Source organism: Nilaparvata lugens, chromosome 3, assembly GCF_014356525.2.
Source record: "Nilaparvata lugens isolate BPH chromosome 3, ASM1435652v1, whole genome shotgun sequence".
Taxonomy (NCBI): domain Eukaryota; kingdom Metazoa; phylum Arthropoda; class Insecta; order Hemiptera; family Delphacidae; genus Nilaparvata; species Nilaparvata lugens.
In genome coordinates, this window is record NC_052506.1 from 70156046 (window position 1) to 70173114 (window position 17069).

General features: G+C 34.8%; 1 protein-coding gene across 2 annotated transcripts in view; it reads left to right on the forward strand.

The window, feature by feature from the left end:
• The window catches only part of LOC111059328 (selection and upkeep of intraepithelial T-cells protein 1), a 119808-nt gene that overhangs the window by 66950 nt on the left and 35789 nt on the right, over positions 1-17069 (forward strand). For both annotated transcript variants that reach the window (XM_039424427.1, XM_039424428.1), the window contains exon 2: positions 2536-2895. In XM_039424427.1, coding sequence (XP_039280361.1) covers positions 2536-2895 — 360 coding nt within the window. The remainder of the gene's footprint in view (positions 1-2535; positions 2896-17069) is intronic.

Sequence of the window (17069 nt, forward strand, 5' to 3'; positions counted from 1 at the left end):
CTATTCGGAATAGTTTTAGCTATTCTCTCATCTATGATTGAATAATTTGAACTTAACCTCTTCTCAATGGTCCAGTTCCTTTCTATGATAGCAAAGCTAGAAATCATGAATTGATTAAATTTGATTGATTGGACTTAGTGGTCCAGTCATTAGAAAGTACATACAATTTACATTTTAATATTAGGCCTATGTCTCCATGAAAAATCCACCATATCCCGAGAATGCGTTTCATTTACCTTCATTTTGAGTGCTTTCATCTGAAATATCCCACTCAAGTTAAATAGAACTTCCTCTCCTATTGAGCTCAAGTTTAATATCAGTAAGCACATTATCTAGAAGTATAGAGTAGTATTCGCAATTGCCGTTTCCCATTAGAGCGAATCCAGGAAAAGCCATCGAATAGACTATATACAAGCTACTAGTTAAGCTGTGTATTAATCAGTATATGCAATAATCCAGGTAGTCAAGTTCCTCTGCGGTCTTCAGTCCATATTTGAACTAGTTTTCGAAACTCATGCTGACTTATATAGAACGAGCACCGTTCACTACTTTAGTGGGAACATAACATGAGATTAATTCACATTCGTCAGTTAATAAGTCGCCAACTTTACTGTTCCGCTAAGACTGACAGGATTGATGGATTTGAAGGATATTGAAGTTTACAAGTAGCCTCAAAGTGTGTTATAGGACGTTTTCAAACTTTCAGTGCATGATCCTGATGTTTATAAACATGTTAATCCATTTGATTAGGCTACTAAGATTTCTATTTTTCAACTAGCAAGTTCATGAAGTTCATGTCTCTTATCTTCTGCACTTATCTCTTGAGCTGACGTCGCCATAGTCACAAGTTTAATTTGGATCAGTTTCAAAACGACCCTCACACCAGTTGATCATCACGGAATGGATGAAGGAGAAAGAACTTGATGAGATAAAAAGGAGAAATGGAGAGAACGATAGAGGAAATAGGAGAAAGGTCCATTTGTCGCTTGATGCGACATCTTTTATGCTGGAGACACTTTACTCAGCTGCCTCTCCTCAACAGTAATCGATTCTCTCCCTGACTCCACTCTTTTTATCATACCAATCACAAGTATAGACTACCAGCAATCAAAATCTCCATCTTGGAAATCTGCTTCATTTTCCCCAATACGCGTATTTAAACTATTCTACTCGAAATCGTCATCCTCTCCTTTCCTTTGTTCCCGAGATGAGATTTTCTCTTATTCAAAGCTGACGATCTGGAACTGGAATTGAAAGGGTGGATAAAAGCAATCAGTAGAAATTTACTTTTCTCCTTTGTTTAGGTATTCTTATTTGATCAACCGGAATTGAGTACCTTCATTCACTCACAAGAAGTCGTTAAGCTCGGTTCAGGAAATGATTAAGACTGGTGTAGGCTATGTATTCAGATTTACACTCTCAGGCAATAAAAAAACATCATAAGAGTGAGAAAAGTTACAGAATGACTAGAAGGAAGATTAAGAACAATGCGAAGTATTTGGAAAATAGGAGTGATATCGGAGTAGAAATTAATCTGAACTCCTAGTTTTTTCTCATCGTAAAAGATTCATCATCAAATGATCGACCTTTCGTTCACAAACATTTCTAGTGAACTTTGTAACCCATATGATAAGAGAAAGACAATTCAATATGTTTTGCCTCTGGGAATTGCAAAAGTATAGAAATTTTATAAGCTTCGAAATGAATAATGTTTAGACGCATATCAAGAGCTATTGTTTCATAAGATTTGCTTATGTGTCTTCTCTATTCAATGTTGGCTTTATTGATAATACTGTAAAATAATTTAAATGTGTCTGATAATATGATTATTATCCATGAATATTATATTCGTTTGGAAAAATGAAGAACTAGAAAATCCTTGTTCAATCAAACAATATGCATTATGAATTTCTCTATTAGGCTCCAAATCTATTTCTATGAAGAAATCTAATCTATGAAGAATATTATGTTTCTTCAATGATATTCTTCCTTCAATAGGCGACTAACTTGAATCTTTCGATGTTCTTTGTATCTTGAACCATTTGCATTTTTTGTTTTGCTATTTACATTATATTCTATTCAAACTATTGTTCGCATCTTGAACTATGCACGATTGAATCGTTTGTTATGTACATCAAATTATATTATGTATAATTTATATCACTCTACATAATATATAATATTGTGTAATAGTCTGTAGGTTGCACTCAATATAATTCTGGTATCTGTGTTAACTTACTATGTATTCCTGATTATTCATATTCTATTATTGTATCCACAAATGAATAAATACTCTTCATTCCCTTTCATTTTACTACTAGTTGCTCCTAGGAATAGTGTAAACTATCCATGGGAGCTCTCCCCCCCTCATGGACGAATAGTCTTCTTATGGTATTCTACTTTCCAATGTTATTACATTAAAAAAAATGTAATAATTTATCTTAATATTCATTTATTGTAAGTGGAGATTTTATATAAACTTGAAAATTCATGTGGAAATGAATTGAATTGAATATAACGAATCTGTATTTTCAGGTGGCGAAACAGTAGAGATCAAGAGTCTGAGAGTACCAGAAGTGGTGCAGAACGGATCGGAGGCATCAGTCGTTCTGGACTGCGACTACAATGTTGAGAACAAGGCTGGTCTCGTGGTGAAATGGTTCTTCAACAACCAAACGTCGCCCGTCTACCAGTGGATCCTGAACAAGAAGCCGCAGGACCTCGGTGTGCTGAAGGGCAAACTCAACCTGGACTACCGGGCCTCGGACGATGAGACCAAGAAGCATCGCGCCATGCAGATTCTCAGGCCGACCACTGAGTTGTCTGGCGAGTACAGGTGCATCGTGTCCACCTTCGATGGCGAAGACTCCGAGGCCAAGAAGATGATCATTTATGGTGAGTTCAACCTTTAATCGTTATTATTACATATTGTGACTATGTATATACGAACATATTCCTGACCAGGATTCAACTCCATCTGGAAATCATTTATCGGAAAGGGGAAGGGGAAGGGATGATGATGATGATGATGATGATGATGATGATGATGATTAATAATTTCTCAGATGCAGGGTATTCTCCTATAGTGAGGCCCACGTTATTAAGGCAGTAGTGAAAGATAGGAAAACAGCGTTCCCGATTCTTCGCCTTCTGTGGAGGATAACTGATACTGGTATATCTATCTGATGTAATATTAATTGTCATTCTTGTTTAAAATAATTAATTATATTTCATTCGTTAAAAAAATATTTTCTTCAATAATTCCCATAATAGAGATAATATAATTTGTTAATCATTTGTATTTCTACATTGTTGAAAAATTACCTGGTCACGTTGCCTGGAAAAAGATAGCGTTATCTGCTTAGTCGAAAGATGGACAAGTATCAACTATAAACACCAATGTTAATCAAATACTGACATTATAACGTGGACTTCACCATATATGTCTAATTACTTCACAAAATAAGTAACTGAAATTATTATTTTGGTAGTGACATACAGAAGAAAGTTTTCTCTAGAGAGTAAGTTTCTCGTCTCTACAATAACATTCTTTCAAAATTCTCTGATTTGAAGGACAAACGATTGACCAGACTAACTTTAAAATCATCAAAAAAATTATAAAAAATCTCAACTATTGTATATGAATTTGATTGATTATTCCAATTCTCCTGATCATTAGGTCCATAGTATATTATCAGAATCACATAACCTCTTCCTCTACTAAAAAATCACTCAGGCACCTAGTTATTTAAAAAAAAAATAATTTGAAAATTAGCTATCAGAATGAATTATTGTATAGTCACAGCAACGCTAGTTACACGAACATCGATTTTAGGACGAATAATTTTTGCCGTCCTTATGAATTCTATTGGATTAAACAAATGATTTCAAATAGACGTAGTTTGTCAAGTACCGTTCAATCTGATAGGACGGCAGAAAATTGAACATCAAAAATCGATGTGTGTGTAACTAACTGGCTTTACTGTTTTATGGAAAAAGTCGAATTTAATTAGAGGAATCAAGTGTTGCAAACGAATATCCACTTGAAAGTAACATCTTCCATGCGACAGGAAGTCACCCGCCTAGTGCAATTAACGAACTCTAGATGGTGTGCTCAAGTTGCGAGGCAGAAACGGCAGATGGATTCTTTGGCCCGTGACTATTCAACACGTGTAACAAGAATGATGTGCGTCTGCTTGCAACATTTCAAAAAGCAAGCACAATAGGTCTTGGCGATTCACTGGAACAAGGTAGCAAGGCCTTGGAGTGGATCCGATAGAACATGCCAGAGATGCGCACTCAATTTATTCAAAAATGATTTCCAGCATGATCAAATCTTTCATTAAGCCCTATGAACTTTCACAATGAGCAAAATACATTTGAAACAAGAAATTCCCAAAATTTATCAGTTGGAGAAACTTTATTATGTTTATAAGAAATGAAATAATAGAGCTAGAGAGTTCCTTATTCTCTTATTCTATATTCTTAAATATGAAGGAGACCAGAAAAAGCAAATCCATTCTTTAATCGCCTAATTGTATCTATTATAACTCTGACGAGAATGAACTGAAATACGAATAAACCTCCAGTAAGAATCTAACTGAACACCAGTAAAATATTGAAATTCTATAGTAATGGTGAAGCACAATATACAATCTTGGTTATATTCATCAATCAATATATCATCTGAAGTGACTCTTTTGAATTTCTTCAGACCGATTGTAAAGTATCGAATTTGGGTAGATAAAAATCCCTAACCGAAATAGTAATAGGTCTGAAAATAAAGTAACTGGCTAATATCGCCAAATAGATAATAACTAAGATTTGATAGCATCAGCTTGTTCTGGCTAAACGGTACAAAAACCCAAAAAGGATGTGAAGGAATTTGTTGCTAATAAATAGATTATTATATAAAATATTTTGAAGATTGAGGTTAGGTACATGTATTCACGGATCGGTGACCTAGAGATCGATCAAATCGAGAAACGTAGAATCTGACCAAAACCCCTTGGCAGAGCTCTATTGCAATCAAACGGTATGCAATGTGAAAAAACACATGATCACGTGGCTAATTATTAGGTAGCATGAAATTAATATTAATGTATAGAATATTAGCTAGCATGTAAAGAGCATAACCAATAAACCAAATAAAAATAATTAAGTGTATTCAGGAAATAGGAGGTACCATGCGCATGAATACCGAACAAAATTTGCATGCACCAATAGCAAAACGGCAGTTAATAGGCGGCAACTGTAGGCCAATTCAAAAATATTTCTATATATTTATATAAATGTACTGGATTTGTGTCAAAACTTTGTATAGTCTATGTTATCGATATGGCTCGAAGGCAAAGAAATTATTAATCGTACAACCTAAGTAATAATTTGATATTTTTTGTACGATCTATTTGAGCCTAAATGGCGGAGGACTAAGATATTCAAATTTTATGTTAATTTGAAGGTCGGAAATAAGATTTGTAAAATTGAGAAAGGAGAACCAGCACTCGCCAGCCAAATGCCACCATAAGAGGACCCCAAATATTTTAGAGCGTAGTACCTTGCTAATAAATTTTGTAAAAGTTAAAGTTAAATCAAATTATTAAATTTCTTAAAGGACTTCGTGATGCTATTGTAAAGCAGAAGTCATTTTCAATTTCAAATAAATTTATAACCCCTTGGAAGAGACGATTCCGGCTACCATATTCCCGGACCACATGGAGTTGGATCGACATCGGCGGCTTACAAGAAGATTTTCGACACGTGAGTGATAAATATTGAATTAGTGATGGGCGCCCTAGTGCTTCGAATTAATCTAATAATCAAAGCTAGCTCGTCGAAAGGGTTTTTATTATAAATTAAGAAATTAATAAGAGTAATCCTTGCGCAAGTAAAATTAGTATTAAAGGTATTTTATTAAAAGAAAAAAGATAGATCAATACATTTCAGAAATTTCTATTGAATCAAAGAAGTATAAAATCTAGGCTATTAAAACATATGCATATGATATTTAAATTTTGCAATATAATTTGCGATAGTTTGTTATAGCTCTAATTCACTAGATGAATGGCTCTACCTATTCCATCAGGTGCCGAATCTTGCATCCTGAGATAAAATATATATTCGATACAAAGAAATCTATTAAGTACTAGAGATTTTAATATATATAATTATATTTGGATTATTAGTGGCTAATTTATCAAGTTGATCTTAAAGAACATATTTTTTAATTGAATTGTCCAAGTCGACAAGTATTAGCAAGCGCATCTCGCAGCTACATGCAAAGGAATGCATATGATTTTAAGATAAAGGCACATGGTAATGATTCGTGCCATAAATCTAGAATATAAAGTTTAGCCTGTGATATTTTACTGATTTCAATTATTGTTCTATTTTTATATTGTATTTTATCGCTCTTTATATATTTTTTGCCTCGATCTATTTTTTGCATTATTTGTTTAATATATGTATGACATGTTTATAGAGAGAGATTATATTTTATAAGCCTAAACTGCTATTACTTTCTAGTCAAAAATATATTATGTGTTTAAGCCGGTTGGAAAATAAGTCACAGCCTGTAAACTAGCCAAGAATAAATTAAAACAAAACATTGGGGGCGCTAGAGCATTATAAAAAACTTAAGTATTGTGGATTCGCAAGAGCCTCTGGACGCTTAACACCTGTAATTCGGATAAAAAATCAGCCGGCAGAGCTGCCTACACCCGTCCAGAATATCCTACAATTCCACAAGAAATAATATTTCCGCCGTACTCTGATATAAACTGCTTGAGAATCAGGCGTGATAGCCTACCAATATCTCCAGGCAATTCAAACCCGAGCACAGCGAATGTAATTTATTTCTTATGAATAACAAGTAAATTCAATATTGATATTCCAATACCTGAAATAATTCCTACAGAGGAAAACCAATATGGTAATTATAGACCGAACTGAGCAGGATCTAATTAGAGAAATTACTGAAACTGGTTAACAATTATGCAAATTTATTGATGAATTATAATCGTTAAGAATCAAATAATAATAATTAATTAAATAATTGACAAATTGGAATAATAGAGTTTTCAAAATTTGGTAATAAATGTTCTTGATATGAGATAATAAAATGAATGTTCTTGGTAATATAGTGCAATTAGGATTTTAATAGGGGTTACACGGTATTATAGGAGGATATAGTCCTGCACTCTTTCACAATAATTAATTGATAGAAAATTGTAGCTTTCTCAATTCACTGATTGGATAGAATAAGTATTTTTCGCTCACCAACTCGATCGTGGGGCCCCAATTCACTTAATAATTTTATTTCACTTGAAGATCTGGCGTGGAATGGCGTCACCCGGATTTAGTTTCACAATTCTTCCTCAGGAATAAGCTTATACAAATTGAACTTGCCTTCCAATTTAATTTAAGAGCACAAGACTACAGAGGAGCTACACATTTAACACACTGGATATATTACATTTAACAAGAAGAGAAACCATTTAAACATTAATTTTAATAGGACAAATTAAACGGGTCCTGATAATTCGATTCTCAGAAGGCAAGTGTCTCTTCTTCCCAAAAAGCGGAAATCACCGGTCTTCTTCTGAGAAGAAGAACCACGTCATTTGGGCAAGAACCAATCCTGTGCCTAATAAGAAAAAGTCCACCAATGGGAATTTTTCCACGCGGTTTTAATATTTAAATTAGACACAGAGGTTCGAAAAACACAGAAAATGACAAAAAATTACGTTAAATGGGAAGACTATAAAATTAAAGCAGATAAACAGAAAATAAACAGGGGTTGCAGAAATGAACAAGCTTGAGTTAGTTTTAAAATGAAAACAGACAATATAGAGATATCACAGTAGCACAGTAGCCGGCAGTATCAACAGCTGACAGATAAGGCTTGTTATCAATTTTGGTGCAATTCACTCTAACCTAATTATTGAAAATAAGGTAGTAAACAAACATTGGTAGGCAGTTGACGAATGACTCTGACAATAAATTGGTAAATTATACGAAATAATACTGTAAGAATTTAATAAAACTATAATTAAATGAGTTTTACATAATTTGACGTGAGTACATTTGATTTATGTCTCAATTATACATTAATTTTAGAAAATATGCTGGCATAGGCTTTGTATCCTGACATAAAGCCCCCAAATTAGAAAGGTTTTAGGCCATTAAAGGCTTTCTAATTTCAATCAAGAAGGGTACAATGACATATGCTAACTTAAAACTACGACTTAGGGTCTATCACAAAAAATTCACAGCCAAACAACAATCTGCACAAAAAAGCATGATGTTACAACAAATATGCATGGCTTTGTGCCGCAGCAGTGGTGCCAGAAACCACAAACTAAGGTCCGGGATTTTTGCCCAGTCAGACTTACAAAGGAAGTACAGAGGTGGGATAATACCACATGCACAGAATCCAAAAATCCCTACGGTGAGAGGATGGGTGCACAAGCCCCCCATCACTCCTCACAGAATAAAGAGCAGAGGTGCATGAGTGAAATAGACCTGCATAGAGTGCATAGAAGATGCCAGAATAACAATATCAAAGGGCCATGCCAACAATTAACAATTTTTATCAAAAATTTACAATTTAACATTAATAACAATTTTAATCCAATATTGCAGGTCTGTTAAAATATAACTATACCAAGTTTCATCAAGTATGCCAGCTTACAAAGATTGATAATATCTCTCTGTGATTCAATACATTTAACTAGTCTCCACTTGTTCAATCAAAATTTCTACCCTGTTTGTTTTTAAAGCTTGATTCCAAAATTCCCTTCATTTCTCAACATTTCTATACAAAAATACAATAAGTAACATAATATTCAAATTTTCCTATAAATTAGTTGCTGAATGCATGTTTTAGATTTCTGATGCATCATATTTTTTTTCAAAATACTAATCACATTTATGTGATTACAATAATTCATTAAGTTAATAACAATAATAACATATAAATTAAGAATTCTAATCTATAGTGAGCTTTCATGCTACAAATATAATATTCAGGATAATTTTATAAGCCTAAACTGCTATTACTTTCTAGTCAAAAATATATTATGTGTTTAAGCCGGTTGGAAAATAAGTCACAGCCTGTAAACTAGCCAAGAATAAATTAAAACAAAACATTGGGGGCGCTAGAGCATTATAAAAAACTTAAGTATAAATACCTTGTCTTTGAGTATCCAAACACTTTGCACATCACTGTTTCACTGTAAGTCCCGGTTTGTGTCTCTTTTTTAAGCATTTGAGCTTATCATTTTTATCACTTTTTTGAATAGCATTTATCATATTTGACACCATGAATCACACTCCCGCAAACTCTGAAGTTTCATATATGTACGGCGGTTGCACAGATCCCACTTTGTCGACTCCAAGCACATCAAACCCCACCACGGTAGATGCCAATACGCCACGAGAAAGGGAACCAGGAAGCGTCGGGTCGATAGTCTTCGATCCACAAGGTATGCAACCTCTATCATCCACTCGAATCGACGCCGCTGACACACCATTGAATCAACGGATAGCAGAGATCAACTTTGAAGGGGGCGAGGAGCAGCCTGCAGAACCCGCATCGCCGGAGGCCGAGTCACACCTGGGCAAACAAAGTATATTTTCAGTCACAGAGTTAGATCCGTTTCAAAAGGTAATAATGGAACAAACTAGCAGTACGTTCAATATTATGTTACAAAACACAATGGATAATATGATGCAGGAGATTAAAAAAGAGATTGCTGCAATAAAAGAGGAAAATAAACAAACAGTGGAACAGGGCATGAAAGAGACCACAGGCGCTATAAAATCAGTAGAACGACGGTTGGATAATATTGAGACTAAAGTAGAGAATCATAGGGAAGAATTAAAAGCAATGATAACTCTACAGAAAGAAAGTCAGGATAAAGTTACGGCAGGATTATCGGAAAGGTTGGATACGGTTACCTGTGAACTCAACGAAAGGATAGATAACCTAACCACACAAATCACTACACCCATTCAGGATATAACGAATAACATTAAGGCCGATTGCCACCAAGAAATCCACAAACAAATTACCGTTGCCAATCAAAATTTAACAACTACAGTTGACAAAAATATTAACAGTATTAAAGAAATACAAAATAAACAGATTAATATGTCCACAAAAATGAACCAACTGCAAGGTAGCATCAATCAAAATACAGAAACCTGTAAAGCTTTAAACGGAACTCTACTCATTCAAAAATCCACTCTGACTCAATTAAATCAAGAAATAAACGCTAATAAAATTACACATAATAGTCAATGGCAGATGACACAGGAAAAAATAACAGCATTAGAAAATCATATTCAACAACGACCTCAAGGGATTCAAACAGACAACCTCAACGCACACAGTATATTGCAAGGACTGGGCAAATTTGATAATACTGATCGCCATTTGCAACCTCAACCATTCATTGATCAGATAAAATTAGTACAAACTCTTGCACCTACCTCTTGGAGCATGTGGCGTCTTCGTTTGACTGGTTTATTGATTGGCGAACCCCTGATGTTCTTTCGGAGTAGAGCCCATGAATTTACATCATTGGATGAGTTTGTAGCTGTCTTCCTGGAACAGTATTGGAGCAGAAGTAAACAGTTGGACGTGCTAGCGGACATTATATCATGCGATTTCAACCCTAACTTAGACGGTGCAAGTTCCTCTGCGGTCTTCAGTCCATATTTGAACTAGTTTTCGAAACTCATGCTGACTTATATAGAACGAGCACCGTTCACTACTTTAGTGGGAACATAACATGAGATTAATTCACATTCGTCAGTTAATAAGTCGCCAACTTTACTGTTCCGCTAAGACTGACAGGATTGATGGATTTGAAGGATATTGAAGTTTACAAGTAGCCTCAAAGTGTGTTATAGGACGTTTTCAAACTTTCAGTGCATGATCCTGATGTTTATAAACATGTTAATCCATTTGATTAGGCTACTAAGATTTCTATTTTTCAACTAGCAAGTTCATGAAGTTCATGTCTCTTATCTTCTGCACTTATCTCTTGAGCTGACGTCGCCATAGTCACAAGTTTAATTTGGATCAGTTTCAAAACGACCCTCACACCAGTTGATCATCACGGAATGGATAAAGGAGAAAGAACTTGATGAGATGAAAAGGAGAAATGGAGAGAACGATAGAGGAAATTGGAGAAAGGTCCATTTGTCGCTTGATGCGACATCTTTTATGCTGGAGACACTTTACTCAGCTGCCTCTCCTCAACAGTAATCGATTCTCTCCCTGACTCCACTCTTTTTATCATACCAATCACAAGTATAGACTACCAGCAATCAAAATCTCCATCTTGGAAATCTGCTTCATTTTCCCCAATACGCGTATTTAAACTATTCTACTCGAAATCGTCATCCTCTCCTTTCCTTTGTTCCCGAGATGAGATTTTCTCTTATTCAAAGCTGACGATCTGGAACTGGAATTGAAAGGGTGGATGAAAGCAATCAGTAGAAATTTACTTTTCTCCTTTGTTTAGGTATTCTTATTTGATCAACCGGAATTGAGTACCTTCATTCACTCACAAGAAGTCGTTAAGCTCGGTTCAGGAAATGATTAAGACTGGTGTAGGCTATGTATTCAGATTTACACTCTCAGGCAATAAAAAAAACATCATAAGAGTGAGAAAAGTTACAGAATGAGTAGAAGGAAGATTAAGAACAATGCGAAGTATTTGGAAAATAGGAGTGATATCGGAGTAGAAATTAATCTGAACTCCTAGTTTTTTCTCATCGTAAAATGATTCATCATCAAATGATCGACCTTTCGTTCACAAACATTTCTAGTGAACTTTGTAACCCATATGATGAGAGAAAGACAATTCAATATGTTTTGCCTCTGGGAATTGCAAAAGTATAGAAATTTTATAAGCTTCGAAATGAATAATGTTTAGACGCATATCAAGAGCGATTGTTTCATAAGATTTGCTTATGTGTCTTATCTATTCAATGTTTGCTTTATTGATAATACTGTAAAATAATTTAAATGTGTCTGATAATATGATTATTATCCATGAATATTATATTCGTTTGGAAAAATGAAGAACTAGAAAATCCTTGTTCAATCAAACAATATGCATTATGAATTTCTCTATTAGGCTCCAAATCTATTTCTATGAAGAAATCTAATCTATGAAGAATATTATGTTTCTTCAATGATATTCTTCCTTCAATAGGCGACTAACTTGAATCTTTCGATGTTCTTTGTATCTTGAACCATTTGCATTTTTTGTTTTGCTATTTACATTATATTCTATTCAAACTATTGTTCGCATCTTGAACTATGCACGATTGAATCGTTTGTTATGTACATCAAATTATATTATGTATAATTTATATCACTCTACATAATATATAATATTGTGTAATAGTCTGTAGGTTGCACTCAATATAATTCTGGTATCTGTGTTAACTTACTATGTATTCCTGATTATTCATATTCTATTATTGTATCCACAAATGAATAAATACTCTTCATTCCCTTTCATTTTACTACTAGTTGCTCCTAGGAATAGTGTAAACTATCCATGGGAGCTCTCCCCCCCTCATGGACGAATAGTCTTCTTATGGTATTCTACTTTCCAATGTTATTACATTAAAAAAAATGTAATAATTTATCTTAATATTCATTTATTGTAAGTGGAGATTTTATATAAACTTGAAAATTCATGTGGAAATGAATTGAATTGAATATAACGAATCTTTATTTTCAGGTGGCGAAACAGTAGAGATCAAGAGTCTGAGAGTACCAGAAGTGGTGCAGAACGGATCGGAGGCATCAGTCGTTCTGGACTGCGACTACAATGTTGAGAACAAGGCTGGTCTCGTGGTGAAATGGTTCTTCAACAACCAAACGTCGCCCGTCTACCAGTGGATCCTGAACAAGAAGCCGCAGGACCTCGGTGTGCTGAAGGGTAAACTCAACCTGGACTACCGGGCCTCGGACGATGAGACCAAGAAGCATCGCGCCATGCAGATTCTCAGGCCGACCACTGAGTTGTCTGGCGAGTACAGGTGCATCGTGTCCACCTTCGATGGCGAAGACTCCGAGGCCAAGAAGATGATCATTTATGGTGAGTTCAACCTTTAATCGTTATTATTACATATTGTGACTATGTATATACGAACATATTCCTGACCAGGATTCAACTCCATCTGGAAATCATTTATCGGAAAGGGGAAGGGATGATGATGATGATGATGATGATGATGATTAATAATTTCTCAGATGCAGGGTATTCTCCTATAGTGAGGCCCACGTTATTAAGGCAGTAGTGAAAGATAGGAAAACAGCGTTCCCGATTCTTCGCCTTCTGTGGAGGATAACTGATACTGGTATATCTATCTGATGTAATATTAATTGTCATTTTTGTTTAAAATAATTAATTATATTTCATTCGTTAAAAAAATATTTTCTTCAATAATTCCCATAGTAGAGATAATATAATTTGTTAATCATTTGTATTTCTACATTGTTGAAAAATTATCTGGTCACGTTGCCTGGAAAAAGATAGCGTTATCTGCTTAGTCGAAAGATGGACAAGTATCAACTATAAACACCAATGTTTATCAAATACTGACATTATAACGTGGACTTCACCATATATGTCTAATTACTTCACAAAATAAGTAACTGAAATTATTATTTTGGTAGTGACATACAGAAGAAAGTTTTCTCTAGAGAGTAAGTTTCTCGTCTCTACAATAACATTCTTTCAAAATTCTCTGATTTGAAGGACAAACGATTGACCAGACTAACTTTAAAATCATCAAAAAAATTATAAAAAATCTCAACTATTGTAAATGAATTCGATTGATTATTCCAATTCTCCTGATCATTAGGTCCATAGTATATTATCAGAATCACATAACCTCTTCCTCTACTAAATAATCACTCAGGCACCTGGTTATTTAAAAAAATAATTTGAAAATTAACTTGGACTGTTTGTGAATCAGAAATTGTGATATTTTCATTGCTATCAGAATGAATTATTGTATAGTCACAGCAACGCTACTTACACGAACATCGATTTTAGGACGAATGACTTTTGCCGTCCTTATGAATTCTATTGGATTGAACAAATGATTTCAAATAGATGTAGTTTGTCAAGCTCCGTTCAATATGATAGGACGGCAGAAAATTGAACATCCAAAAATCGATGTGTGTGTAACTAACTGGCTTTACTGTTTTATGGAAAAAGTCGAATTTAATTAGAGGAATCAAGTGTTGCAAACGAATATCCACTTGAAAGTAACATCTTCCATGCGACAGGAAGTCACCCGCCTAGTGCAATTAACGAACTCTAGATGGTGTGCTCAAGTTGCGAGGCAGAAACGGCAGATGGATTCTTTGGCCCGTGACTATTCAACACGTGTAACAAGAATGATGTGCGTCTGCTTGCAACATTTCAAAAAGCAAGCACAATAGGTCTTGGCGATTCACTGGAACAAGGTAGCAAGGCCTTGGAGTGGATCCGACAGAACATGCCAGAGATGCGCACTCAATTTATTCAAAAATGATTTCCAGCATGATCAAATCTTTCATTAAGCCCTATGAACTTTCACAATGAGCAAAATACATTTGAAACAAGAAATTCCCAAACTTTATCAGTTGGAGAAACTTTATTATGTTTATAAGAAATGAAATAATAGAGCTAGAGAGTTCCTTATTCTCTTATTCTATATTCTTAAATATGAAGGAGACCAGAAAAAGCAAATCCATTCTTTAATCGCCTAATTGTATCTATTATAACTCTGACGAGAATAAACTGAAATACGAATAAACCTCCTGTAAGAATCTAACTGAACACCAGTAAAATATTTAAATTCTATAGTAATGGTGAAGCACAATATACAATCTCGGTTATATTCATCAATCAATATATCATCTGAAGTGACTCTTTTTGAATTTCTTCAGACCGATACAGTAAAATTCTGTAATATGTGAGTAAGGGCTAATTACACACACATATTTGGAAGATTTTTTGATGTTCGATTTTTTCCGTCCTCATTCTACCAGAAAAAATGGAACCTAAAAAGTATCATCTGTTTAATCTAATAGAATTCATAAGGACGGAAAAAATCGTACGTCCAAAAATCGCCGAGTGTGTAACTGGCTTAAGTGAATTTCTGAACTAGAGATATAAGAACGTTTGGAAGTTCAGAGGAAACAAAAATCAAGTAAAAATCATAGATGCACTATGTACAACTTGTCAAGTTATAAATCAATTATCATTATCTTATTTTCATGTCAATTAGGTAGTTGATCTTAATGGGCATTCAGAACAGATTTGGATGTTGGTCCTTAATAACCATACACATGTGGTGCCAGGATGCTTAAATCTGTTCTGAAGCTGCAGTGGTCTGCTGGAGTATTTTTATGCCAAACTCAACTACCGCACACTGGGGTCTATTTCGGTCGGGTTTTAATGAAGGTGCAGTATCTGGATTGAACCATAACACCACTCTGACGTTGTTCTAGAGCGCTCAGGAGAGAGGTGTCTCTAAATATCACTTTTCAAGCGCCTCTTACAAGTGTTTCACAAAATAGATCATTTCTCACGTTTCTTATTCGATATTCACTCTCAATTTCTTCTCAAAAATAACAATTTCATTATCTCAAACTAGTAAAGTCAAACAATCCATGGATGCATTATCCATCCTCATTCCATCTTCATTCATTTATATTTTCCACTTGTTGCTACAATAGTACTTTTTTATAGATCTATCCAAGGATCTTTTATTTGTTTTTCTTCTGATAGGTCCTCTCGTTCAGGAATCATCTAATCTCATAGAAAATAGATATTTTGAGAAAATAAAAAGTACTGTATATCAATTCCATGGTGTAACTACAACAATTGATAACAGATAATTGTCGATGGTAAAAAATTCTGAACGTTTTCCCTCAACTCCATTTTGTCTTTGCCGAGATGACAAACTTACAAAAGAGCCTACCGCCAAAGAAAAATGGTGAACTGATCTCTGATTCCCCAAATTTGTCGTCCAATTCCTCTCGAAAAAATTGTTTTATTGAGCTCATCCGGCCCAAGACGATGAGTCTTACTTACAGAAGAGCTTCATTGATTTTGAAAGAAAAGCTTACAATCGTGTTATGGCTATGATTCCACATGAAATGACGATAGATGTAGTGGACAGACTAACGGGAGCGAGACGGGTATCGAACAAGTTCCAAGACTGGGATTAAAGTGTGTGCGTGTGTACAGGAGAGGAGGGAAGATGTGCGTGAGTTTTTCAAATCGTCCCCAAAGTCTATTGGCGGGAAAATCACCGCTTACTCCACCAAAGTCGGCTGTCCTTGGACGTACAAAAGAAAGTTATAAGCAGCTTATCCTCTCTCTCTCTCTTTCTCCAGTTTATCAGCGCCGTGCACTCCATTGATCAGTTGGCCGCCTTCGGCTTAGCGATTTCTCACCGATAAACCGATCTGCAAAAATCCACTTTTACCTTCAATATTCGAATGTCTTACAAGAGCCCGAATGCTTTCCACTTCGTGAACTTGAATCGAAACTTCTCAATATTACTCACATTGATTGCCGAGACTTCAATAACTTTGCTTTCAGCAACCGCTCGTTAATTTGAAAGTGAGTTCCATTACTCGGTATGGTTTCCCATAGATCAAGTCACTTGTTCAACTCATTGAGCAAGTTATCAACCTGGAAGATTTTCAATAGGGAGGCTTCTTAAGGATTGAAAAGAGATTCTCAAATTGTAATTCCGTTAAAATACGCGATTGATTTCCAATTCTTACGGAATGAAAAATAAAATTGAAACATTGATATGATCTCTCCTACCAGCAAGTTTCGTGTACACAAAATGTATGTGTACAATAATTTAGAAAATAACTGAGAATATTGGAAACACTCTTTCAATATTGATCCGTAGTAAAATTGCGCTTTCAAACCCTTCCTTTTCCAAATTCCCTTAATTTTTTCACACAAATTAAACAATAAACATTCAATTCTGTATTTCTGGTGAATTGGAGGAATCATCATTAA